The sequence below is a fragment of the Salvia splendens genome, chromosome 13, assembly GCF_004379255.2.
Source record: "Salvia splendens isolate huo1 chromosome 13, SspV2, whole genome shotgun sequence".
Classification (NCBI taxonomy): domain Eukaryota; kingdom Viridiplantae; phylum Streptophyta; class Magnoliopsida; order Lamiales; family Lamiaceae; genus Salvia; species Salvia splendens.
This window is the reverse complement of record NC_056044.1, coordinates 777,555-788,369: the sequence shown is the minus strand read 5'-3', so window position 1 is coordinate 788,369 and position 10,815 is coordinate 777,555. Positions and strand designations below refer to the sequence as shown.

General features: G+C 36.2%; 1 protein-coding gene and 1 pseudogene across 1 annotated transcript; both read right to left on the bottom strand.

Moving 5' to 3' along the window:
* Positions 1-1,845: 1,845 nt before the first annotated feature.
* On the bottom strand, positions 1,846-6,188 carry LOC121761964. The gene is made up of 12 exons (XM_042157680.1): positions 5,945-6,188; positions 5,722-5,809; positions 5,413-5,512; positions 5,251-5,324; positions 5,041-5,112; positions 4,859-4,936; positions 4,102-4,299; positions 3,570-3,631; positions 3,018-3,392; positions 2,748-2,847; positions 2,234-2,455; positions 1,846-2,141 (listed from the first exon to the last, which is right to left on the bottom strand). Exons 1-11 carry the CDS (start codon positions 6,037-6,039, stop codon positions 2,255-2,257), a joined length of 1,443 nt encoding a protein of 480 aa, XP_042013614.1. The 5' UTR covers positions 6,040-6,188; the 3' UTR covers positions 1,846-2,141; positions 2,234-2,254.
* A 541-nt stretch (positions 6,189-6,729) lies between these two features.
* LOC121761633 lies at positions 6,730-10,604 on the bottom strand (annotated as a pseudogene).
* Between the last annotated feature and the right edge of the window lie 211 nt (positions 10,605-10,815).

Below are 10,815 nucleotides of genomic sequence, written 5' to 3'. Positions count from 1 at the left end.
TTTTCACTATACCAACAAAATTACTCTAGAAAAATAAATATGATTTGTAATTTTTTTTTCACTGAATATTGATGAAACTCATGTTTTGACTTTTTAATGTAGTGATTTGAAATTGGTGTTTTTTTAATGTTAGCTAACGTGCGCCGAGTGTGGAGTAGTTGAAAATAGATATGAGAGTGAGAGTTCCAACTTCTTCGTCACGGACTCCAAATGGAAAATATAATTTTAAGTTTAGTGCAATTTTGAGTTCCGGGTTGGTTGTGGCTGGGCCCCCTACCCCACCATAATAATATAGATCCACAATCCTGGCCTCAGTTTATTTATTACAACTACTTAGACATAATTAACACAATTATTACAACATTAACAGCCTTGTTATTTACTGCCTAAAACGAAAACCTTTTTTTCTGTTTTCCCTCTATAGTTAAATAAACATAGATAAGGAAATAAAAGTTAAAAAGGCTTCAGAAAAAAAAAATTAAATGTTTTCACAGTTACTATAATTATTTCTTTAAACATATGTCTACAGTGGAGTTCAATTTAACTTGGCCAAAACTTAATCTTGAAATAGTGCCATATCATACTAGTCTTAGCCTCTCCACCTATACCAAAAATAATTTCATACTACTATAACTAATTTAATTTTTGAGTAATCAAAAATAATCTCAAACTATAATATTTGTACTTGGGTAAACTATAAAAATTGAACCCTATAGCCTGTGGGGTATGGGCGACTGAAGTTACTTAATGATTATCTTATTATTGTCTTAGTCATGATAACTTGTCTTACTTTAATGTTGAGTGCGTCATTTCAGGGACACAATTATCATATTTTTAATAATGGGAACATCGATAATAGATTCGAATATTCCTTTGAGGATATTTTCAATGAACCGCATTGGGTCGGTTTAACGAGTAGGGTTCGAGAAATGAAGTATGACTGTTTCAAGAAATTGAATATTAAAACGTATTAAGTGAATAAATTATTTTCAGATTTAATTTCCTGTTGAAGAATAATAAAACTGACGAATGTGAAGTTATGGAGTATCATTTTTTCTGAAATACGAGGTCTTACTTCTAATGCTGCTGCTACTACTAACTAAATATAAATAACTATAAATAACTATAAATATAAATATAACAGTTGCAGGCCTTTGCAAAATTACTGATGCTGACTACAACAAAAGACCAAACAGAAGCTGTCGATACTGAGGGAGGAGCTGGAGAAGACAGTGACGGCGAAGCTGCGGCAGCCGGCGGCTCTGCAGAGGACGAAGGCGAATATTCCGAGGAAGGCGAACAGGGGAACGAGGCTGACAGCAACGGTAAGGCCAAGGGGCCGGGAGGGGCCGGTGAAGAGGATGACGACGACGAAAATGATGCTGCCAATGGGCACGATGGCGAGGACGATGAGGACGACGAAGATGATGAGAATGAGGACGGAGACGACCCGGATGCAGCTGAGGACGAGGATGAGGAGCCAGAGGATGAGGACGAGGAGGAGGAAGACGAGGAAGAAGAGGAACTTCAGCCTCCGAAGAAGAGAAAGAAGTGAAGCAGTGGTTAATTTTATTAGACCCCTAATTTACCACTTATTTCACTAGAGAGAGAACTTGGCTCTCAGTTGCTTAATTTTACTTCATGTTTTAAATTCATATCCTACTCTGACAATATTTGAGCCAACAATATATCTCTAGGAAACTTATTTGGATTCAGTTCTATCTTTTCGTTACTGAATTCTGTATTGTTAACTTCTTATTCTATTTTTCTTCTGTATTAACCATTAAATATTTTTAGGAATTAGGTAATATAATTACTATTCAGAGTAAGCAAAAGCAATTTCTATATCAAGGAAGAAACTCTTCAACTTTATAGAAATAGGAGAATGTAAGTTTTTTATACAAATAAACTACCAATTATACAGATAGCTTCTACTGAATCTCACAAAGCTAGTAATATACAGATTTAACACATTAGATTACAGCATGCATGTACATCACAGTAGAGTTGGAAATTGTTACCTCAAATCTCCACACCTACTCGAAATTGTATTTACACAATGTCGAATCAGCCGAGAAGCTTTTCATACTCCCGCTGTGTTATCTTGTCAGTGGAGAAGGTTGGTTTGGCAGTAGGCAACGCTACAGGCAGACAGTAGGCAAACATGAGCTAAGGTTATCTACAATGCAAACCAACAGAGTTTGTGGCATTTTTAAGTGAAGATGATTCTTACCAAATTGCAAGGTAGTTTCAATCATTTCTTTGTTGCATCGATGAACATCGCTCGAGTCCAATGCTCCACGTCTTCAGTATGTGATGGAGGAGGAGGAAAAGTAGGGTGCTCCACCAAATCCCATCCTTCCATTAGGTTTTCATTCTTCCCATACTCAGGAAACTCGTTGGCATAAACATAGCTGCCAGCAAAGCTCGGGAGATAATTATCAAAAGCATTTCTCTGCAGAAAGGAAAATTATCAGTGAGAGAATGGAATGTCCGACTGCAATGTGCTTTTTTCATATTCAGGAGACAGATGTGCATTGTGTAACAACTAAGACGACCGCTCATAAAACAAAATCTATAATAAGATAATAATTACAGAAGATGGAATAGGGAAAAGTTTTGAAGCATATAATGCCTCATTATAGGATAGTTATGAACCCAGAAACAAAATCTAATGGCCAAGAACTCATACATTTACTATCACCTGTTACACAGACAGAAGATTAAATAGTAGTTAGAATGTATACCATTGAAGGCAGTGCATGTGCACTCTCCATCAAAGTGCTCGATGAAACAGTTGATTCAACATTCCATACGGATGTGTTCAATTGTTGGCAAGACTTGGACCTGCACGTTTGAATCAATATCCATTTCAAACTGTAAAGCATTCGTGTAATTTTCTGGAAGTAGATACTCTTCCAGAGTAATAGAAAAATGAATTTGGGCATGTAGTTTACATGGAGTTGCATATATTATGTGAACGGTGAAAAAATAAGATGATTGGAGGATGCTTATACCTTGATGATGCCATTCTCAGAGATAAAACACTTCGAACTTCCTTTGAAGAAGATAGTGTTGTCAACAATCTCGCAAATGCCTCAAACGTAGAGGCATCCGAGGGAACCTCCAGGCACAAAGAGTTATAGCAATAAGCAGTTAGGCATGCCACACTTTTCTTGAGGAGTGATATGCCCTTCTGCAAATCCTTGTGTAACTCCACTGAATGTGCAGAAGCAGAAGAATAATTAAAGCTACCACCAGAGGAATCTAAACGAGGCTTCCTCTCAGACTCCATTGAAGCCACGCCAAAATTACTTGAGCTTTTATCAGACCATGACGTTTCACCACCAGTAGTGCAAGAGTTCTGGCGAGGAATAAAAAGTGGATACTCACTGTTTAGCAGTAGAAAATTAAGTTAGTAGAATGGTAGATATTTTTATAATCAAGTAGAGACAAGTGAATAGGGGTCGAGCATCTGTTTAGTGTACATTCTACTTTCCTCAAAAGGAGGGGGTGGATAGTACAATTAACCGAAATCCCCACCACTACAACTCTATCCAGTACATTACCTTCTAGATGATGGACGAGCATCCCAATATGACTCCCGCTGCCATATCCGAGAACAGGAACCCTGATTTACATGAAGAATGATGAGACTCAACTTGTTTGTAAAACCATTCAAGTAACAGAACTTCCAAAAAAACAGGGAAAGGAAGAGGGATAAATATAACAGAGAATGTCAATTAAAAACAACCAAATGATTACATCATTTGTATTTTATTGCTCAAACTTTTGTACGACTTGAGCATCTGACTAATATTTTGACTGAAACATCTTACTAATATCTAAACCAACAATACTGATTGATGAAATGCAAATTTAGGGCTGTTATTTCAATGCAATTTTACAGCGGAAGATCATTGCACATGTCCTTCACCATGATCACACTTTCCCTACATGTTACTGATCTATGATTATTGAAGCAGTATGATCTTAGCTACCTAGTAAGAGCTCCTTCAAAAGAGTGAGTGTCTTAAACCACAGTCAGCCAAAAAAAAACTCAGAGATATCATAAGAGCAGAAGGTATATACTGTACATACCGCAAACCCAGAGTTATGCAGAGTAGGAGAGCATACAGCATGCAGAACTAGATTCACAAGTTGCACCATATACCCCAATGAGGCGGCAAGTTCCTCGGATGGAACTGAGTGGGGATCTAACCCTCTTGGCAAGCGTGCATTGCAAATTGTATCATATGGACCACTATAACCATCTTTTCTCTCTCCATCAATAAACACCTGCAATTAATTTAACAACTGTGAAAAACTATTAAGAGAGCCAGCTCTACCAAGAAAATTAGCACAGTCCTAATTGCTTGAGAGAATCATAGAGGATATATATATATACAAGCATTCAGAATTTCAGATATCAACAACAATAGTGCTTCAGCAAGATGTCCAAAATAAACCTGTATGGAATTTTCTTAGGAAAGAGAACAGTGAGAATTAACACGGTGAAGACCAGTGAGAAATAAGTGAAATCAAGATTGAAGTTTAAAATGAAGATACCTGCAACCTAAAAAAAAATGAAGTTTCCCTTACCCATTTGTATACTGCATGCATTAATTTCAGGAGCTCATCATATAAAAATATAAATATACATATTCCTATATAAATATAAATTCAACACAGTATAAAGTCACCCTATCTAGACAAACTAGGAATAAGATCAATAGATACGTAAAATGGAAGTTGATAAAATGCCAAAAGTGTCATATGACTCATATCAACTGCAATATCAGCTATCAATACACAAACAGTGGTATTTAATTAGAAAAGGAAAGGTTTCAGGAAGTACCCGACGCTGAGGAAATAACTTGCATATCTGCTTGATAATGACAGATTGTTTATGGAGGCGTTCAGAAGTAATGGCCATCTGAAATAAGATTTATGGAGCATTAATCTTAGTAGAGATGTAAGAATGATAAAGTACTAATAGTAAGAGGTTTTAAATATGACTGAATAAGTTTTCTTTCTTACATGTCCCAAACTCTGTGTGCAGATAAGATTAGGATAATATTTCTCGATTTGCTCAGTGCGATTCTTTTCCACCTGCAGTTTCATATCAAACAAGAAACTTTATAAAATGGAAAAAAGAAACCAAATTATAACTTCAGGAGATGAAAACTGAGCTAACAGCTCTAAGTTTTTCCCAGCATAAGAAAGATAAATGTAACTTAATTGTTATACCAAACTCATTGCTGACTCAAGCACTTCGTATTTAACTTTTAGATCATGAGACATCTTCTCAATTTTAGCCCTTCCTGAAAAAAATCAACAAAAATTAACATAAACTAAATCGAGGATCACGAGAAACCAAAATGGCAAGCACCGAGACTCAGAGCATCAAACCTTGTGAAACCTGTGCTCTTCGAAGCCTGAGCTTATCCCTCAACCTAGCTAATTTCTCATTTTGAATTACCCTCCAACTATGTTGATCATCAGCCTTACCCTAAAACAATGAAAAATAAACAATTACAAAGTTTAAACCTATGAAATATATATACCACAAATTTAGTCACTTTTTACAAATTCCACAAACTTTCACAAAATTATGAAGGTCGGTATGCGTATACTAGTACACGTTTCACATTTTGCTACTCAGATTACAATTTCTCCAATAAAATAGCAAAATCAATTGAAAACCTACATCACACATACCTTCGCTACCAGAACCTGAGTCAGTCTCGAATACAGCGAATCTCTCTTACTCTTCAACAACCTCAAATTACTATTGTACTCATTCAATCTGATCAAAAACCGCACCAAACACGCATCAGTTTCTGCTAGTAAACAACATATGCTATCTCGAAAATTATTAGTGTTACGAACAATGCGGTGGTAAGTACACGATCACTCAAACTCAAATCACGAGAATTTTTACCTGTAATTAACGCAGACATGACACATTGAGGCGATATTAGAGTTCTCGCAAATGGTGCAACAGCTTGTTTTTCTCGTCGTCGCCGTCGTCATCATCTGAAATCGCAGAATTAGAAGAGAATTCAACCGTATCGCTTCCTCTTCTGTTGGAATTCTTCCTCTCCGAGCTTTAAAAATGATTGCTTGAACAGGAATTAGGGATATGGAGATCGCTTGTGCAGTTGTATGTGATAATGCCCAAGGTTTTGGATTTAACGAGTAATTCTTTAGTTATTAATTAATTACATTACTCAAAATGAAAATAAAACAACTTTTTAATCGAAAAATTAACGTGAAAAATATTAGAGTAATATATTAATTATGGATGGAATAAGTATTTCTTTAGATCATACGTATTATATAGAAAAAGTGTTTTTTTTTAAATTAGAAGCTTGAAATATAAGGCATGGTGTTGCCTCATGTTCCAAATAGAAAAGTACTAGTAGACTTTCTGCTGAAGCTAAATAAAATGGTTGTGCTATATTTTTTGCAAAATAATGTTAATTAATGCCGAAAAGAAATTCAATAATAAGAATTCAAATTTGGTGATTGACAAAATATGACAATTTTTTCAAGATTGAATATAGTCAATAAAGAATTATAAAAGCAAAATTTGAATATTTCTAGCCTATCCAAAATATAATGGGTCGCTTAAAACAGATAGATAGACCCGATTGACATATTTACTTAAACCACTAAATCAGTGAAGTATAAAAAATCAATGTTGACTTAGATTAAAGATGAATGTAATCAAAATAAACACTTTATTTGACCGAATTAACATGAAAGTTTGTCACAAATTATACTGTACAAAATGCAATAACAGACTAACAAGTCCAATTGTTAACCGAACTAACCGAATGTCCCGAAAAACTGACCGAACCGAACTAAATTACACGAGGCTCTATGTATGTAGTCTTCTCCGGCACTTCCTCAAGCAACATATAGAGATAAATATCAAGCTTTGCACAGGAGAAGCCGGTTTACCATAAGTTCATCGAGCTTGAGCTCTACTGGAAGCACACCCTGTTTGCTCTGCAGGGACATTGTGCTGGAGCGAGATATGCAGTACAGGCGATATGCATTCGATCTCACATGAAATTATCTTGGATGGCCTTCTTTAACTCTTCCAGTTTCCGGATAATCTTTGGGTTCATCAAGTCTCTGGCTTCCCGTACAAGAGTGCCCTCTCGGCTGAAATGGTAAGCATCAACGATAGAACCAACCCAAGTATGCAGTTGCTCAGGCGTCCTGTTAGAATCACGAGTTTTTTGTCATGTGAAATAAGCAGACAGGTGAAGAGGAGTAACGCCCCCAACCCCTTTGGGAGAGGAAAAGATGAACGGAAATAAGAGGAACAAGTTGTCATGAGTTCTCAATAAAAACACATACGTGTAGAGGTTGTCGACATCCATTCCTTCAAGTTCTTCTCCTGGTGTGAAAGCATCATTTAGTGCACTCATGCACTCTTCAGGGTCTTCGATTGTTAGTAGATACTTAAGAATCCTGATTTCTTTAGGCATAAGCCTCTGCAGATTACCTCTGGATGTTTTGTATAAATGATACAATACATCTTTAACCTGGGAAAGGTGAACACAGTTAGCCGATGCAACAGCAAAAATAAGCGCCACATATAGATGAATATTGCAGGCTGCAGCCAAACCATACTAAGCGCCACATAAAAATGATGTATCTAATAAGCCAACAAGATACCTCGTCTTTCATCATGGTTGACTCCTTGGCAGCAGACCAAGCTTTTGTAATCATGAGGACGAGTGCTGAATCGAGTTTATTTTTTTCAGCCAAATTGTCAATCTTCCGGCAAGCAGCATCTAAAGATGGAGAGTTAATGATATCTTGAAATTTCAACTCTGCAGCATTTATCGCTTCTATACTTTCGGTTGCAGTATCATATGCTTGTACAGCAGCTATGCATGTATTCCCAAGTTTCGCAACAGCTTGTCATCCAAAAGAAGAGAAATGTTAACTTTTTTCGAACAGGAAACTAAACACTATCCAGCCTGCAATTGCTTGTATAAGTGAGAGATATAAGGGAAGCAGCAATCGATGAGCTCCAACATGCCTAAGTATCATTAACATAGGGCACATATCGGGCTATGGCTGAGTGACATGATGTCAGTAATTGATCGCAGATCAAATATATTGATCTTAGATAATAACTCACTGCAAACATTTCGGCAGGACCTTTAAGTGCCTTTAAAGCATTTTACATATAATTATACTCCCTCCGTCCACAAAAAATAGGGCACAATTACCATTTTTGGCCGTCCACAAAAAATAGAGCACATTCATTTATGGAAAGTTTTCAACAAAATAATAACCCTACACATCATTTTATTTACCACTTATGCCATTACAATTAAAACTTCTCTTATACACTAACACTACTTCTCTCTTACTTTTTTCTCCTTCTCTCTTACTTTTTTTCCCTTCTCTCTTACTTTACCAATTCTACATTAAAACCCGTGCCATACACCAATTGCCCTATTTTTTGTGGACGGAGGGAGTATATTACATGAGGAAGAAAGGACCACAGCTTGTCAACATTGACAGTAAAATCTATAAAAGACCGCAGCATGTTAACCATGAGATGATATCATAGGCACGTTTTTAGTCAGCCAAAGCTCATTATTTCAAATAATGGTAAAGCGGCAACAGAAATATGACCAACGCCCTTGCATGCTGATTCAATCATTTTAGATCTATCCTTCATAATACCAGTAAACTAATCGATTCATAGTAAATAGTGTTAGCCTTACCATTTTGTTCTGTTGGATTGTCATAGTACGACTCTGCCACAGTGTTAAGATGAACAAAGAATTCTTTCGTGAAGTCTTTACGGCGCCGAGCTACAATTTCACCAACCTAAGATGGTGACTTTCTAATTGCATCAAGCAGCTCATTATGCCTTTGGGTATCATCATCAATCTAGATAGAAAGCATTTAGGTCATTTTGCAACATGAACTAACACTAGTTCTACAGACAATATATCAAAGAGTCCAAGACAAACATACTCGACCCAACTAAATGTATAAGGAACAAAACCTTGTTTTGCCCAAAGATCAAAGATGATCTATGCAACTTTATGCATATGTAGATCATTCTAAATAAAGCAATAAATATATTGAAAAAATAAAAGGACCACATTCACAGTTTCATTTTGTAATGGAAAACAGGATATGTACCTCTTTGAGCTTCCTTGCAAGCCGAAGTAGCTTGTGCTGCATTCCAGGATCATTCTCAATATCTGCACGGTCCTGACATCTCTTGTAGAAGTGGGGTCGAATATTATCCCATTCCTTGCTAAAAATTAATAATCTCCTCCAATCGGTTGGTGCAGGCTTATCAACCATAAAGACACCAATTAATTTATCGCAGATGCGAATCATTCTATTTTCATCCAATTGTTCACTATCCCTAACTTTGTGGTTTGCATCATTTGCAGTAACAGCACCACCTTCTGCAATATGTTCCTCAGCAGACGACACATGTTCCTGAGATGAAACGTTCCCTGCCGTTGTTGCATTATCAAGACCAGAAGTATGGGACAAACACCTAAAATTCTCATGTGGCGGTAGAAAGCCTGCATTCCAATAGGAGAAACTTGAAGGGATTAATCACAATCCTTACTGAAAGAAATTGTAATCCCTATGTATACACAATAAGCATGTGACAAATTTCAGTTTAATCACAAGCTTAAACTCTACTAGATGACAGAGTATGATGACCAAACAAACTCGAAGGGATCACCAACTTCGAACATAAAACCAGTAAAGATGCCCCCCCCCCCAAAAAAAAAACCATGCTACACGTAAACTCAACACAATAACCAAGATAAATAACAATCTTCTCTCAGTTAGACCATATGCATCATTACATCGAACACGTCTAAAATTATCTATCAACGACACAAATTTAACATCCGGTTGGCAACAAAAAAGATTAATTCTCATCCCCTCAATATCTATCTTTAAAACCTCATACTCATTGCTAAGGACCTAATTTCCAAACTTGTAACACAATCTCCATTATATATTTACTAGTTTATAACTACAATAAACACATGAATTCCATTACTAATTTACAAGTCAGAAAAAAGATAATATCAAACCTCAGAATTCTACCTCAAGTTTTTGGAATCAAGTATCCTACCCAAATACCTAGTGCATAATTCAAATATCAGGAACAAATAAGCATAATTATCAGCTCTAGCTCTACACCAATGCCAATTTCTACCCAACACCTGAACTCAATTTAGCCTGCTGGCGCCAAAATTCAATTCAATGCACAATATTGGAATACCTCTGGGTTTATAAGCGACAAATAATGAAGAAATATTCGGAACGGTAGTCCTGAAAATAGGGAGGGATGGAGAGAAGCTTCTGGAAGCGGTGGCAGCCGGCCATGCGGCTGAAACAGAGCAGTATGAGCTGAGACGCACCGAAGCCAGCTCCATTTTTCAGTAAACAAAGGATTCTGACAATTACCGCAAATTCACTACTGAATCCACTTATTCTATCCTGGTTTAATTTAACCTAAAAATAGTAAAGAAGACGAAACAAGGGGGGAATATGGATATTTCTTCCTTTTTTGTTGGATTAACAAAAAAAAAAGTATTTATATAAATTTATTGCGGGTGATTTGAATATAGACACGATAATTAAATTGATGTGAGGTTCGGATAATTATCGCCAATATTATTATTGTTATTCTTAAATAGTTATTCTAATTGTTAATTTAACGATTATGGTTTACTTGGGTATTAATTTAATTTTTTTTGAATTAACACTTTGTATTACTACTATTTTATC

Coding starts and splice junctions, on each gene's coding strand:
- LOC121761964 (XM_042157680.1), bottom strand. CDS start 6,039: ATGATGACGACGGCGACGACGAGAAAAACAAGCTGTTGCACCATTTGC. Junction 3,632..4,101: donor TGCATAACTCTGGGTTTGCG/GTATGTACAGTA, acceptor CATGTAAATCAG/GGTTCCTGTTCTCGGATATG. Junction 2,456..2,747: donor CACATGCACTGCCTTCAATG/GTATACATTCTA, acceptor TCCTTTCTGCAG/AGAAATGCTTTTGATAATTA.